The sequence below is a fragment of the Neoarius graeffei genome, chromosome 18, assembly GCF_027579695.1.
Source record: "Neoarius graeffei isolate fNeoGra1 chromosome 18, fNeoGra1.pri, whole genome shotgun sequence".
Classification (NCBI taxonomy): Eukaryota; Metazoa; Chordata; class Actinopteri; order Siluriformes; family Ariidae; genus Neoarius; species Neoarius graeffei.
In genome coordinates, this window is record NC_083586.1 from 63141735 (window position 1) to 63158761 (window position 17027).

Genomic DNA, 17027 nt, shown 5'->3' on the forward strand with positions numbered 1-17027 from the left:
TTTATTGTTAAAAAAAGAGAGGTTGGTGGAAGAGCAAATGTTTATAGCTGCTATAATATAATTGATAACAGAAACTAACTTGTTGCGGAGATGTTCCGCAACAATAAGTTTAAACTAGATAAAGTCACAGTAATTTGTGCTAGCTGCTACAAACTGGAACATACCCTATAGATCTGGAATGGTAAGAGTTAGAGAATGATGCTTAGTGAGGAAAAGTTATGCCCTGCCCCCCTGAAGAAAACACACAAAACCCCCCAAAAATAAACAAAAAAAAGGATTGAAAAAAATCATGAAAATTGACAGTTAAGTGATTAAAAAAATCCCATTTTTGATGGATCATTTCGTATCAGTGATCCAGATCAGCACCAAAAGTTATAGCAATATAATTCAGCCCAGATGTATTCATATGAAATTTGGTGATGATTGGTTGAAAACCAAGGAAAAAATAGCGTCCTAAAAAACGGTAGAAGAATAATAGTAACTAGATAGAGACTGTGACTAAAGTCACAGTAATTTGCGCTAGCTATTACAAACTGGGACATCTGGTCACTGTATCCTATAGATCTGGAATGGTAAGAGATAGAAAATGATGCTTAGGGAGGAAAAGAATCCTGTTTTTCATGGATCATTCAGTTCAGTGATCTAGATCAGCATCAAAGGTCATATCAACTTAATTCAGCCCAGAAGTATTCATGTGAAATTTGGTGATGATTGGTTGAAAACTGAGGGAGAAATAGCGTCCTAAAATGTTAGGATAATAATAATAATAATAATAATCTTATCTCATTATCTCTAGCCACTTTATCCTTCTACAGGGTCGCAGGCAAGCTGGAGCCTATCCCAGCTGACTACGGGCGAAAGGCGGGGTACACCTTGGACAAGTCGCCAGGTCATCACAGGGCTGACACATAGACACAGACAACCATTCACACTCACACCTACGGTCAATTTAGAGTCACCAGTTAACCTAACCTGCATGTCTTTGGACTGTGGGGGAAACTGGAGCACCCGGAGGAAACCCACGCGGACACGGGGAGAACATGCAAACTGCGCACAGAAAGGCCCTCGCCGGCCATGGGGCTCGAACCCGGACCTTCTTGCTGTGAGGCGACAGTGCTAACCACTACACCACTGTGCCGCCCATAATAATAATAATAATAATAATAATAAACAACTAGAAAGATCCTGAGTGAGAGTAGCAATTTGCCCCAGTGCTGCGAGAGCAAATTAATGAACATGGATTAAAAAGTATGATGTGTGATTAATAGATTAAATATTTGTTAGGAAATTGCTGTGGTATGAGTAGAATTAAACTGTTAGGGATGTGCTATTAAAGTGGAAATAATCTGTTTTGGGGTGGTAGCAGTAACTGCTTCATCACACAACTTGCAGTTGATTTATTGATCTATTACAGCACCACACAGAGTTTTATTCATTTTTTAAGTGTTACCTGTTCTTTCAGTGGTGCCTCCTGCTTTATCAGACTGAAACAGCAGACCTGCATCATAGAAAACCCCCAGACTGTCTTTACCCCCACCGGCTGTACAGCCAGTGTCATGTTTCTCAATAATGTCCCAGATCTGTTGGGGAAAAAGAAAAGAATATTACTGTAAATGTGTGCACTAAATTTTCTTGCAAAAAGTTAGATTAACTTTGTCCCAAGATCAATCTGGAGGACACTGGACTCTGGCACATTTTTTTTTGCCTTTACCTGATTCCTGAGTAAACCAAACATAAAACCATGAGATAATGAAAATTAAAAACACTGCCAGGTATTACTCACCTGGTTCTGTGTGAGTCTGTTCTTGTGGAGGACAAAGACACCCTTATCCACAGCTACCAGGCCAACCTTGGCACTTGGATCTCCAGTTACTATGAGATGGAACTTATCACGAGGGCTAAATACCTTCTTGACATTTAAACTCTCCTTTACATCCAGTTTTAGCTACATTACATAAAGAAAAGAGAGAAAAAATATATCAAGGGTGGACAAATTTGTTAGCTGGCCCGCTAGGCAAATGGAAGCGCCAATGGGCTACTCAACCCAGTGCTTTGTTTGCCTGGAAATTGATGGATAAAAACTGGTAGCTAACAATATAATAGTTTATGGCAAACTAATCAGCTGGTTATATCCAGTCGAAGGGAAACAAATGAGTATATGAATTTCTGGGAAGGTGATGTCCAAAAGGATTTAGTGTAGCACAGTGTGTTTGGGACAGAAACTTAGCCGAACTTGGTGAACATGTCACATCTACCATGGGGTGACTGGTAACACAATTCTAACACGTTCAGATTTACCGGTATGGATTCGAACCAGTACACTTGGGGTCAGTGTCTTGTTGGAGTGAAAAATTGGGTGGTCTGCCACCAAAGGAACCATGGTCTTGGCTGTTTATCAGATCTAGATGTAAATATCAGGTAATCTATCATCTCACATTCATCTTTTGATGTCAAATCCAGTTGTTTTCAGTGTATAGCAAATACAAAAGAATTGGCCTTGCTGTCCCAATACTTTCATGACTAAATATTGACCTTGTTTAGGTTACTACTGTTTACTGATCTTTGCCAAGTTCCCAAAAGCATTGTAGCACAAAGATCATTGGTAATGGTAGAGCGAGCAGCACAATGAACACTCTCTCCCCTGGTGGAGACTCTCTTAGCGTTAAAAGGATTTTGGGAAACCTGCCACTTTATAGTATTTTCTTAATAACTACTCACTCTCTCTATATTTTTTTAAAAAAAATCCCCACTCACCCCTCCTTCAGGTGGTCTTTTTTCCTTCGAGCTTGGGTCCTCTATCAGAGGCCTGGGAGTTTGAGGGCCCTGCGCAGTATCTTAGCTGTTCCTAGGACTGCACTTTTCTGGACAGAGTTGTCGGATGTTGTTCCTGGGATCTGTTGGAGCCACTCTCCTAGTTTGGGGGTCACTGCACCTAGGGCTCTTATCACCACAGAGACCACTGTTGTCTTCATCTTCCACATCTTTTCTAGCTCTTCTTTCAGCCCTCAATACTTCCCGAGCTTTTCAAGTTCCTTTTTCCTGATGTTGTCACTTGGTATTGCCATATCTATCACCACAGCCTTGTTCTTCCATTTGTCCACCACTACCATGTCCATGGTAATGATTAGCCATTACCAGTTTGTCGGTCTGTATCTGGAAGTCCCACAGGATTTTAGCTTGGTCATTCTCAACCACTTTCAAAGGTGTGTCCCACTTTGACCTTGAGACTTCAAGTCCGGGGCGGCATGGTGGTGTAGTGGTTAGCGCTGTCGCCTCACAGCAAGAAGGTCTGGGTTCAAGCCCCGTGGCCGACGAGGGCCTTTCTGTGCGGAGTTTGCATGTTCTCCCCGTGTCCGTGTGGGTTTCCTCCGGGTGCTCCAGTTTCCCCCACAGTCCAAAGACATGCAGGTTAGGTTAACTGGTGACTCTAAATTGACCGTAGGTGTGAATGTGAGTGTGAATGGTTGTCTGTGTTTATGTGTCAGCCCTGTGATGACCTGGCGACTTGTCCAGGGTGTACCCCGCCTTTCACCCGTAGTCAGCTGGGATAGGCTCCAGCTTGCCTGCGACCCTGTAGAACAGGATAAAGCGGCTAGAGATGATGAGATGAGACTTCAAGTCCATACTCGGCACAGATGTTTCTGTACACTATGCCAGATTCTTGGTTATGGCTTTCCATGTATGCTCTTCCTGGATTGTCTCAGAGGCATCTTTGCACAGTCTGCACCTGGAGTCCTGCCTCATGTGGTAGACCCCAGCCTCTATCGATCTTGTGTTTAGGGCCTGTTCCTGTGCAGCTATGATTTGTGCCTCTGTGCCATCTTCCAGTCTTCTTCGATAGCTCAGTCAATAACATCGCTAACTTAGTGCTCTCAACAGGGGTCAGGGGTTCATGCCCTGGTTGAGACAATTCCAGTAAAGGCTTATAGGCAAAGCACTTAATACTACCTGCCTACCTCATCAACGAGAGACAGAAAAACAAGAGGCATACTGGTCTAACAAGGTCTGTGTCAGGTGTTGAGGAACCAGGGCAACCAGACTGATGAGAAAGGGGCTACTGGAACAAAAGCAAAATGCTTATATATATATATATATATATATATATATATATATATATATATATATATATATATATATATATATATAAGCATTTTGCTTTTATAAAATAAATATATTTTATTGACAATTTGTACTTTGTCCCAACTTTTTTGGAATCGGGGTTGTGTGTGTATATATATATATATACACACACAACCCCGATTCCAAAAAAGTTGGGACAAAGTACAAATTGTAAATAAAAACAGACTGCAATAATTTACAAATCTCAAAAACTGATATTGTATTCATAATAGAACATAGACAACATATCAAATGTCGAAAGTGAGACATTTTGAAATTTCATGCCAAATATTGGCTCGTTTGAAATTTCATGACAGCAACACATCTCAAAAAAGTTGGGACAGGGCAATAAGAGGCTGGAAAAGTTAAAGGTACAAAAAAGGAACAGCTGGAGGACCAAATTGCAACTCATTAGGTCAATTGGCAATAGGTCATTAACATGACTGGGTAAAAAAGAGCATCTTGGAGTGGCAGCGGCTCTCAGAAGTAAAGATGGGAAGAGGATCACCAATCCCCCTAATTCTGTGCCAACAAATAGTGGAGCAATATCAGAAAGGAGTTTGACAGTGTAAAATTGCAAAGAGTTTGAACATATCATCATCTACAGTGCATAATATCATCAAAAGATTCAGAGAATCTGGAAGAATCTCTGTGCGTAAGGGTCAAGGCCGGAAAACCATACTGGGTGCCCGTGATCTTCGGGCCCTTAGATGGCACTGCATCACATACAGGCATGCTTCTGTATTGGAAATCACAAAATAGGCTCAGGAATATTTCCAGAGAACATTATCTGTGAACACAATTCACCGTGCCATCCACCGTTGCCAGCTAAAACTCTATAGTTCAAAGAAGAAGCTGTATCTAAACATGATTCAGAAGCGCAGATGTCTTCTCTGGGCCAAGGCTCATTTAAAATGGACTGTGGCAAAGTGGAAAACTGTTCTTTGGTCAGATGAATCAAAATTTGAAGTTCTTTATGGAAATCAGGGACGCCGTGTCATTCGGACTAAAGAGGAGAAGGACGACCCAAGTTGTTATCAGCGCTCAGTTCAGAAGCCTGCATCTCTGATGGTATGGGGTTGCATTAGTGCGTGTGGCATGGGCAGCTTACACATCTGGAAAGACACCATCAATGCTGAAAGGTATATCCAGGTTCTAGAGCAACATATGCTCCCATCCAGACAACGTCTCTTTCAGGGAAGACCTTGCATTTTCCAACTTGACAATGCCAAACCACATACTGCATCAATTACAGTATCATGGCTGCGTAGGAGAAGGGTCCGGGTACTGAACTGGCCAGCCTGCAGTCCAGATCTTTCACCCATAGAAAACATTTGGTGCATCATAAAATGGAAGATACGACAAAAAAGACCTAAGACAGTTGAGCAACTAGAATCCTACATTAGACAAGAATGGGTTAACATTCCTATCCCTAAACTTGAGCAACTTGTCTCCTCAGTCCCCAGACGTTTACAGACTGTTGTAAAGAGAAAAGGGGATGTCTCACAGTGGTAAACATGGCCTTGTCCCAACTTTTTTGAGATGTGGTGTTGTCATGAAATTTAAAATCACCTAATTTTTCTCTTTAAATGATACATTTTCTCAATTTAAACATTTGATATGTCATCTCTGTTCTATTCTCAATAAAATATGGAATTTTGAAACGTCCACATCATTGCATTCCATTTTTATTTACAATTTGTACTTTGTCCCAACTTTTTTGGAATCGGGGTTTTGTATATATATATATATATATACCGTGGAGATATATATATATATCTCTCAGCTGGATAGTACAGTGGTAACGCTCACTGACTACGACGCAGGAGATCGGGGTTCGAATCCCGGTCGGGGCAAAACATCATCCAGTAAGGTTCCTTAGGCAAAACCCCTCATGATATATCAGCCTACCTCAGGAATGAGTGAAAACATAACTGATAGAGTCATACCGGCTCAGACGTCTCCCGGGTCAACAAGGTCTGCGTCAGTTGCTAGGGAACCAGGGCAAACTGATGAGAAATGGGTTACTGGAACAAGACATCAATGGACGAGGACAGAAAATACGGATTTGCTGGAATGCTACTATACAAGCAATCCCAGAGAGAGGGGATACATGCAGTGAATGTGGGACCATTGGATACTTCAAAACCCACAATCAAGGCTAACAAAGAAACAGCTATTAGCCCAGTGTTCCAACATCCATAACATCTATCACAACTAGAGATTAATGAAATACAACAACGATGCTACGGCAAAGGGGAGCCAGGAAGACAGGTCAGCGGGGAGATGTCATCATCCCCACAACCAGAGATTGGGTACCAAGCCCCAACAGCTAACAGCCTCAACACAAGAGCTGCTGACCTGAGAAGGAAGATCGTGACCCAACTGGAAACCTGGAGCCCCCGACGAATACCGAAGCTGAGTTGCCAAGTACCTTCAGAACTACTAGTAGATGTGAATGCTGCTCTGAAGACAATCTCCACAAGAACCATCACTGAGACCAACAAGCTGATACACAGTACAGCAATCATGTAATCATGGAGATGCTTGGACACAAGGTGGGCTCGGGACATAACAAACAGTATCCACCATGGAAGAGACGATTAGAGGCCAAGATAAAGGCAGCAAGGAGAGAAGTTAGCCAGCTAGCTGAACTACAGAAAGGGAACATGGTGAATAAAGGGGCGCCCAGGAAGTACAACTCACTCTCCATACCAGAGGCACTCGAAACTGCCAAACAGCGACTAACAGCTCTGGCCACCCGGTTGAAGAGATACACCAAGGAAGGAGAGGCCAGGAGAATAAACAAGCTGTTCTCCACTGAACCAGCCAAGGCGTACTCTCAATGGCAGGGGAACAACAACCGGTCAGACCCACCAAGAGCTGAGGTGGAAAAATACTGGAAAGACATATGGGAAAGAAAGGCATCATACAACACCGATGCCCAATGGTTAGTGGACCTAAGAGCTGACCACAGCAACCTCCCAGAACAAGAACCAGTAACCATCTCAATGGCAGACATCCAAGAAAGAGTGTCAAAGATGAAGAGCTGGACAGCACCAGGCCCTGATATGATCCATACGTACTGGCTGAAGAAGCTAACTGCACTCCATGAACGCCTAGCAGCACAGATGAACCAGCTGCTGAGGGATGGAACCCACCCAGAATGGCTAACCCAAGGCAGGACAGTCCTAATCATGAAGGACCCCCAGAAGGGACCATTCCCATCCAACTACCGGCCAATTACCTGTCTCTGCACAACATGGAAGGCCCTGTCAGGCATCATTGCGGCAAAAATGAGTAAGCATGTGGCTCAATACATGAGCGAGGCACAGAAAGGAATTGGCAGTAACACCAGAGGAGCCAAGCACCAGCTACTGGTCGATAGAACAGTCGCCTGCGAATGTAAGAAGAGACAGACCAACCTGTGCACTGCCTGGATTGACTACAAGAAAGCCTACGACTCAATGCCACACACATGGATACTGGAATGTCTGGAACTGTATAAGATCAACAGGAACCTAAGGACCTTCATACAGAACTCAATGGAAATGTGGAAGACAACCCTAGAGGCCAACTCAAAACTCATTGCCCAAGTCAACATCAAGTGCGGCATATACCAAGGAGATGCGCTATCACCACTGCTGTTCTGCATAGGCCTCAACCCCCTCAGTCAGATCATCACGAAGAGCGGCTATGGGTACCGATTCCATAGTGGGGCAACAATCAGCCACCTGCTCTACATGGATGACATCAAGCTGTATGCCAGGAACGAGTGAGAAATAGACTCGCTGATCCACACCACCCGGATCTACAGCGATGACATAGGGATGTCATTCGGATTGGACAAGTGTGGCCGGATGGTTTCAAAGAGAGGCAAGATGATCCAGACTGAAGGGATTGACCTACCAGAGGGCAACATAGGTGATATCCAAGACAGCTACAAGTACCTTGGCATCCCACAGGCTAATGGAAACCATGAAGAGGCCACAAGGAAGTCAACCACAGCCAAATACCTCCAGAGAGTAAGGCAGGTCCTGAAAAGTCAGCTGAATGGTAAGAACAAGGTCCGAGCCATCAACTTGTACGTGCTACCAGTCATCAGATACCCCGCTGGTATCATAAACTGGCCAAAGGAGGAGATAGAAGCCACAGATATCAAGACTAGAAAGCTCCTCACCATGCATGGAGGGTTCCACCCCAAGTCCAGCACCCTGAGACTATACACTAAGCGGAAAGAGGGAGGCCGAGGGCTAGTGAGCGTCAAGACCACGGTCCAGGATGAAACATCGAAAATCCGAGAATACATCAGAAAGATGGCCCCAAAGGATGAACTGCTAAGTGAATGTCTCAGGCAGCAGAACCCTGATGAGAGTGCAGAGGAGGAGGAGGAACAGACAACCTGGAGAGACAAACCCCTACATGGCATGTACCACCATCAGATAGAGGAAGTGGCTGATATCAAGAAATCCTACCAGTGGCTGGATAATGCAGGACTGACAGACAGCACAGAGGCACTAATCATGGCAGCACAAGAACAGGCCATAAGCACAAGAGCCATAGAGGCCAGGATCTACCAGAGTAGATCAGACCCAAGATGCAGACTGTGCAAAGAAGCCCCTGAAACAGTCCAGCACATAGTAGCAGGGTGTAAGATGCTAGCTGGATCAGTGTACATGGAGAGGCACAACCAAGTGGCTGGGATAGTATACAGGAACATCTGCAACCAGTATGGAATAGAAATACCCAAGTCCCAATGGGCCATACCACAGAAGGTGGCTGAGAACAACAGGGCCAAGATTCTGTGGGACTTCAGCTTCCAGACTGACAAACAGATCCTGGCTAACCAACCGGACATAGTGGTGGTGGACAAAGAGCAGAAGAGGGTGGTGGTGATAGATGTGGCGATCCCAGCTGACGCCAACATCAGGAAGAAGGAACATGAGAAACTTGAGAAGTATCAAGGGTTGAAAGAGCAGCTGGAACGGATGTGGAAGGTCAAGGGTTGCGTGGTCCCCGTGGTAGTGGGGGCACTTGGGGCAGTAACCCCCAAACTGGGAGAGTGGCTCCAGCAAATCCCAGGAACAACATCTGAAGCCTCAGTCCAGAAGAGCGCAGTCCTAGGAACATCGAAGATACTGCGCAGAACCCTCAAACTCCCAGGCCTCTGGTAGAGGACCCGAGCTTGAGGATGACATGGATACCACCCCCCCCCCCCCCCCCCCCCCCCCCCGCCGGGGGTGAGAAGGAGATTTTTTATATATATATATATATATATATATATATATATATATATATATATATCCCCTCCTAGAACTTAGAACTGCCACCTTATTGTGGTGGAGGGGTTTGTGTGCTTGAATGATCCTAGGAGCTATGTTGTCTGGGGCATTAAACCCCTGTTAGGGTCTCCCAAGGCAGACAGGTCCTAGGTGACAGGCCAGACTAAGAGCAGTTCACCAAAACCCCTTATGGATAACAATTTCTCAAGGAACGTGACGTCGCCCGGTATGGCGCAGCCGGGGCCCCACCCTGGAGCCAGGCCCGGGGTTGTGGCTTGTATGCGAGCACTTGGTGGCCAGGCCTTTGCCCACGGGGGCCCGGCCAGGCTCAGCCCGAAGCGGTGGTGTGGGCCCGACCTCCTGTGGGTTCACCACCCACAGAGGTACCATAGCTGTAGGGGACTGGTGCAGTGTGGATTGGGCGGCAGTCGAAGGAAGGGGCCTCGACGACCTGATCCCTGAACACAGTGGCTAGCTGTTGGGACATGGAATGTCACTTCGCTGGGGGGGAAAGAGCCTGAGCTTGTACGGGAGGTTGAGAGGTACCGGCTAGAGATAGTCGGGCTCACCTCCACACACATCTTGGGCTCCGGAACCCAGCCCCTCGAGAAGGGCTGGACTCTCCACTTCTCTGGAGTCGCCCATGGTGAATGGCGGTGGGCTGGTGTGGGATTGCTTATAGCTCCCCAGCTCAGCTGCCATGTGTTGGAGTTTACCCCAGTGAACGAGAGGGTCGCCTCTCTGCGCCTTAGGATCGGGGAGAGGGCTCTTGCTGTTGTTTGTGCCTACGGGCCGAATAGCAGTATAGAGTATCTGGCCTTCTTGGAGTCCCTGGGAGAGGTACTGAGAGGTGCTAAGATTGGGGACTCCTTTGTTCTACTGGGGGACTTCAACACTCACGTGGGCGATGACAGTGACACCTGGAGGGGCGTGATTGGGAGGAACGGCCTCCCCGATATGAACCCGAGTGGTGTTTTGTTATTGGACTTCTGTGCTAGTCATGGTTTGTCCATAACGAACACCATGTTCGAGCATAGGGGTGTCCATAAGTGCATGTGGCAACAGGACACTTTAGGTCAGAGGTCGATGATCGACTTTGTTGTCGTTTCATTGGATTTCTGGCCCTATGTCTTGGACACTCAGGTGAAGAGAGGGGCTGAGCTGTCAACTGATCACGACCTGGTGGTGAGTTGGATCCACTGGCAGAGGAGGAAGCCGGACAGACTTGGTAGGCCCAAATGTATGGTGAGGGTCTGCTGGGAACGTCTGGCCGAGCACTCTGTCGGGGAGGTCTTTAACTCCCACCTCCGGGAGAGCTTCTCCCAGCTTCCAAGGGAAGTGGGGGACATTGAGTCTGAGTGGACCATGTTCTTTGCCTCCATTGTTGACGCGGCTGTTCGGAGCTGTGGCTGCAAGATCTCCGGTGCCTGTCATGGCGGCAATCCCCAAACCCGGTGGTGGACACCGGAAGTAAGGGATGCCGTCAAGCTGAAGAAGGAGTCCTATTGAGCCATGTTGGCCTCCGGGACTCCTGAGGCAGCTGATGGGTATCGGCAGGCCAGGCGTGCCACAGCTCGGGCAGTTGCGGAAGCAAAAACTCGGAACTGGGAGGAGTTTGGTGAGGCCATGGAGGAGGACTATTAGTCGGCCTCGAAGAAATTCTGGCAAACCGTCCAGTGCCTCAGGAGGGGGAAGCAATGCTCTGCCAACACTGTTTACAGTACGTGTGGGGAGCTGTTGACCTTGACTGGGGAAATTGTCAGGTGGTGGAAGGAATACTTCGAGGATCTCCTCAATCCCACTGTTACGTCTTCCACTGAGGAAGCGGAGGCTGATGACTCAGAGGTGGACTCATCCATTACCCAAGCCGAAGTCACTGAGGTGGTTAGCAAGCTCCTCGGTGGCAAGGCACCGGGGGTGGATGAGATCCGCCCCGAGTATCTCAAGTCTTTGGATGTTGTGGGGCTGTCTTGGCTGACATGCCTCTGCAACATCGCGTGGCGGTCGGGGACAGTGCCTCTGGAGTGGCAGACTGGGGTGGTGGTCCCTCTTTTTAAGAAAGGGGACCGGGAGAGTGTGCTCCAATTATAGGGGAATCACACTTCTCAGCCTCCCAGGGAAGGTTTACTCTAGGGTACTGGACAGGAGAATTCGGCCAATAGTCGAACCTTGGATCCAGGAAGAACAATGCGGTTTTCGTCCTGGTCGCGGAACACTGGACCAGCTCTATACCCTTCATAGGGTGCTCGAGGGTTCATGGGAGTTTGCCCAACCAGTCCACATGTGCTTTGTGGATTTGGAGAAGGCATTTGACCATGTCCCTCGTGGTATTCTGTGGGGGGTGCTTCGGGAGTATGGGGTTCGGGGCTCTTTGCTAAGGGCTGTCCGGTCCCTGTACGAACGGAGCAGGAGTCTGGTTCACATTGCTGGCAGTAAGTCAGACCTGTTCCCAGTGCATATTGGACTCCAGCAGGGCTGCCCTTTGTCACCGGTTCTGTTCATAATCTTTATGGACAGAATTTCTAGGTGCAGCCAGGGGCCGGAAGGAATCCTGTTTGGGAACCACAGGATTTCATCTCTGCTTTTTGCAGATGATGTTGTCCTGTTGGCTTCTTCAAACCAGGCCTTTCAGCATGCACTGGGGCGGTTTGCAGTCGAGTGTGAAGCGGCTGGGATGAGAATCAGCACCTCCAAGTCCGAGGCCATGGTTCTCGACCGGAAAAGGGTGGCTTGCCCTCTCCAGGTTGGTGGAGAAGTCCTGCCTCAAGTGGAGGAGTTTAAATATCTCGAGATCTTCTTCATGAGTAAGGGAAGGATAGAGTGTGAGATCAACAGGCGGATCGGTGCGGCCTCTGGGGTGATGCAGTCGCTTTACGGGTCTGTCATGGTGAAGAAGGAGCTGAGCCAAAAGGCGAAGCTCTCGATTTACCGGTTGATCTACGTTCCGACTCTCACCTATGGTCATGAACTTTGGGTAATGACTGAAAGTACAAGATCGTGGATACAAGCGGCTGAAATGAGTTTCCTTTGCAGGGTGGATGGGCGCTCCCTTAGGGTGAGAAGCACAGTCACTTTGTAGGAGCTTGGAGTAGAGCCGCTGCTCCTTCACATTGAGAGGAATCAGCTGAGGTGGTTCGGGCATCTCTTTCGGATGCCTCCTAGACGCCTCCCTGGGGAGGTGTTCCAGGCATGTCCCCCCAGGAGGAGGCCCCGGGGAAGACCCAGGACATGCTGGAGGGACTATGTCTCTCGGCTGGCCTGGGAACGCCTCGGTGTTCTTCCTGAGGAGCTGGCCAAGGAGTCTGGGGAAAGGGAAGTTTGGGCTTCCATGCTCAGACTGCTGCCTCCACGACTCGGCCCCGGATAAGCGGAAGAAGACAAGACGATATATATATACACAGTGCCCTCCACAATTATTGGCACCCCGGTTAAGATGTGGTAAAAGCCTTAAAATAAATTCAATTTTTATTGCAGAAGCATAATCTCACACTGAAAATTGTAGAAAAATGTAACCCTTAAATCAAGTGAATTAAAAAAAATTAAAAATCCCTGACTAAGGAATAATTATTTTTCATAAAATCACCTGTAGGTACATTCCACTAGGAAACTACATTTCCCATCAGCCCACTTTCGCGTTGACCTGCGTCACGCCGGGGCGGGATCATCTACGTCATCCCCCAGGAGGGCATGAACCACAAGGACACTCCTAGCTCTTTCTCTTTCTGCCTGGACTCCAAGGAGTCTGGACACAGAGAGATTGCTCTTTTCGGGCAAACCAGATAAAGACGTCTTTTCTTTTTTCTTCCTTTCTTGCAAGATCCACGATTTAGCGCAATTTCTTTCTTACCCTTGGCCAAGGTAAACTCCAGAGTCGTGCGATCTTTAAACTCAACCTGAGTTACATCCGGTTCATTCGTATTAGAAGTGATGTCATGACTGCCGCCCAAACGCAGTTTTAATTTGTAATTAGGAGCGACCAGAATTCCTCCTGATTGAAGTGCTGTGCACATTAATTTTAATCAGAGACTTTTCTTCTCATCATGAGCCACGACGTGTCGGATCAAGAGAAGTTCTCTGTCCATGGAATCGACTCACGGAATCGACTCACATGCTTCATGAACAGTGAAGCTCTACAACGGCGAACATCTTCTCAGAACCTTGCTAGAGGCAAGATATTGAGTAAAATATATTTTGGGCATAATTAAGATAGTCTTAGGAATTTGCTTTATTGAAAGTGTGAATTTAAACTCAAACTGTTTAATTGTGCACACTATAAACACTTAGCGTGTTGAATTGATTTATTTTGGTTCTATGTTCTCTCAATTGTTTAATAGATAGGCTGTGCATGCTCCTCTCTGACTAACACTTTAATTTCCTTAACACACATTTTGACCTTATCAAGGTTTCAGTGGATTCAATACTGTTATAAGTGAGTGAAATTAGCCTATGGTTAATTTCTTTTGGCTCATTAGTGTCCAAAGCTAATTCTTTTGTTCCATTAGCCTCTAGGGCTAATTGTATTGTCTCAAGGCCTTCATCATGTGTAGTTAGCTACACGAGGCTAACCCAGGCCTACCCAGACACGTGGCACACACAAAGCACATGATAGCATTCCTTTGTCTACTTATGGCCCTTTTCCACTACCCTTTTTCAGCTCACTTCAGCTCGCTTCAGCTCACTTCAGCCCGACACGGCTCGCGTTTCGACTACCAAAAACCAGCACGACTCAGCTCGTTTCAGCCCTGCTTAGCCCCTAAAACTCACACCGTTTTGGAGTGGGGCTGAAGCGAGCCAAAGCGAGCCGAGTGAGGCTGGGGGCATGAGCAGACACTCCCCTGTGCACTGATTGGTGAGGAGGAGTGTCCTCACATGCCCACACACGCCCCGCGAGCGCGCTGGGATCTGTAAACACCGCAAACCCGGAAAGAGAAGAATTACGAATTTCGAGAATTTCTGAAGCCTTATGCGCCTCGCCTCATCTATACGCTCTTGCCAGTATCTGTCCGCGTTGTCGGTGACAACAAGCCACAGCACCAAGACCAGCAACACTAACAACTCCATGTCCTCCATGTTTATTGTTTACTATCCGGGTCGTGAGACTACCACTTAAAAGATCACTGATGTCACTGTTTGCGCCGCTTAATGACATCACCTGACGTCCACCCACTTTCGCTAACTCCACCCAATGTGTCCACCCACTTCCAGCCAGCACGGTTCAGCGCGGTTGTAGTCGAAATGCAACTCCAACAGCCCCGCTCAGCCCGACTCAGCACGGCACGGCTCAGCCCGACTCAGCCGCATTTGTAGTGGAAAAGCGGCATTAGCAACACAAAGCTAACCCTCTTGTAAGGCACACCCACACAAGGTCTCTCTCTCTCTCTCACACACACACACACACATACATACATATACATATATATATATATATATATATATATATATATATATATATATATATATATATACACACACACCTCCCTGTATATATTTAATCTGCTATTATTCATTTTTTTTATCTTTGTTATAATAAATTCATTTATTGAACAAACTCTGTTTTATTTGTGTTCCAATAAATATCTGAAGTCCCCAATCTCTCAAAGAATTCAAAAAGGTGCATATAAGTTATGTAATATGGTAAGTGATTGTAATAATTTGGAAATATACCATAATTTAGCTGTTTGGTAATTTATTATTAAGCACCAGGATTAATGGTATGATTCACTAAATGATTCATTGAACAATTCACTAAATGATTCATTAAATGATTCACTAAATGATTCACCTGAATGATTCACTTCAAACAATTCAATGAGACTGATTCTATGGTATGATTCAATTCAAATGAGTCAAATTAAACGATTCAATGGGATTGATTCAATTTGATTATTAACCTTCAAATTTAATGAGACTGATTTAATGAGATCACTTCATAATTACCAAATGCACCTACAGTGAAAATTGGTGCCCCGTGTGAGGCGATTGGTTTGTTGACTTCTTGAATATTGTTGCAACAACAAATAAACTACCAGTTGATTCAGCAACTGCTGAGGTATATCCCCAGGTGTGTTAAACGGTTAACAGTAGAGTGATAACCAAATCACCAATACTCATAACCTATTCAACTTAGGATAAGAGAGCATTTACAAACAAATCTTAATTAATTATTACATAGTTAATGTTAATAACAATTAATTAATAATTAACTCATTGATTAATTACTTATCTAGTATCCAGCCTAAGTAAAATGGCATCCCCTCGTGTCTCAAAATTTGAAGACAATGCTCAAGACGTGTCTCTCTTTGAGTTCATCGCAGACCTCATTCACTGCTCTGCCTCCGAAAAGGCAAACATTAGGAACACGAGTAAGAGTGAATGCCAAAACAACATAGATAACTCGAATGAACATATGAGAGATCCAAAAAGAACAACTTTTAGTGTCCAAGCGGCACTCGGTAAGCTATTCCTGTCATATTTCCGAGATACTGATTCAGAAATCAGACGCCTCCGCGGAGAGGTTGAAAGGCTGACCACCAGCAACGCCATGCTGGCAGCCGATAATAATAATTTACATAGGGAGCGTGAGCTCTTGAAGACCTCCATTGATGATTGCGCCGAACGGCTAGAGAAAGCCGAAATGGCTTCCAAGAGGGCTGCCGAGGAGCAGACCCCCCAGGAAGAGCGCGAGGGGCGTGAAAGACCCCCAATAATGTGCCAAAGTTCAGAGCGGGAAGAGGCGTCCGAACCGGACACCGTAGATGATCTGGTCGAGAACCAGACACCCCGACAAACTCCAACTTGCTATACAACTTCGTCGTTTAGCCAGGGTGGAGCCGTACTGTGCTCATCCCGAGCCCAGGACCATAGCACACCCAGGTCAGTGTGCTACAGTATCCCTGATCAATCTTCGGATGAATCAGGCTATGAATCTAGTGCGAAACGGGAACAACACCAGAGTAGCTTAGATAGTGAGTGCTCAGAAGAGTCAAGAAGGTCGCACAAGGACGTGCACCAAGCCCTCCGTATACGGCAAATTGACCTACTTGCCCAAGATATCGAGCAATTCGATCCCAATAATAAAAGAACTAATGTAAATGATTATTTACGAGAAATTGACCGATGCCTGATAGACCTACCGAAAGCCACAACGCGAGAAAAACTCAAACTGATCTGGAAGACCTCCAGTAGCAGCGTCTGTGCCTTTTTAGAGACACTACCACCAAACGTTCGCAATAGTTACTCGAAACTTCGCAATTACATGAGGGAAGAATATGCGCCATACATGGATGAAACCTCCGCGACATTGTGTACTATACAAATCAAACAAAAACAGTCTGAGGCGCCTCATGAATATTATAGATGGCTACGTACTGCCTATTTCCAGGGTAGTAGCACACCAGGCTTGGAAGAAGATAGAGGCTTCAAATCTCTCTTCTTACATAACCTTCACCCAAGTGTGTGGACTCAAGTCACACTGACGTGTTGACGAGGTCACAATTTGATGAGGGAAATTAGGCGACTAGCCCAAATGACCTGGGAGACCATTGTCAAAACCGCAAACGGAAACAATGATGAACCCAGAGTCCTTAGTCCTTAGGCTCCAGGATGCAGACGAGCCCCCGCTAGCCT

General features: G+C 46.2%; 1 protein-coding gene across 1 annotated transcript in view; it reads right to left on the reverse strand.

Annotated features, from left to right (window-relative positions):
- The window catches only part of LOC132866439 (complement C3-like), a 120420-nt gene that overhangs the window by 75963 nt on the left and 27430 nt on the right, over positions 1–17027 (reverse strand). Inside the window, exons 14-15 of the mRNA XM_060899199.1 lie at positions 1784–1945; positions 1451–1580 (exon numbers count right to left, since the gene is read on the reverse strand). Coding sequence (XP_060755182.1) covers positions 1451–1580; positions 1784–1945 — 292 coding nt within the window. The remainder of the gene's footprint in view (positions 1–1450; positions 1581–1783; positions 1946–17027) is intronic.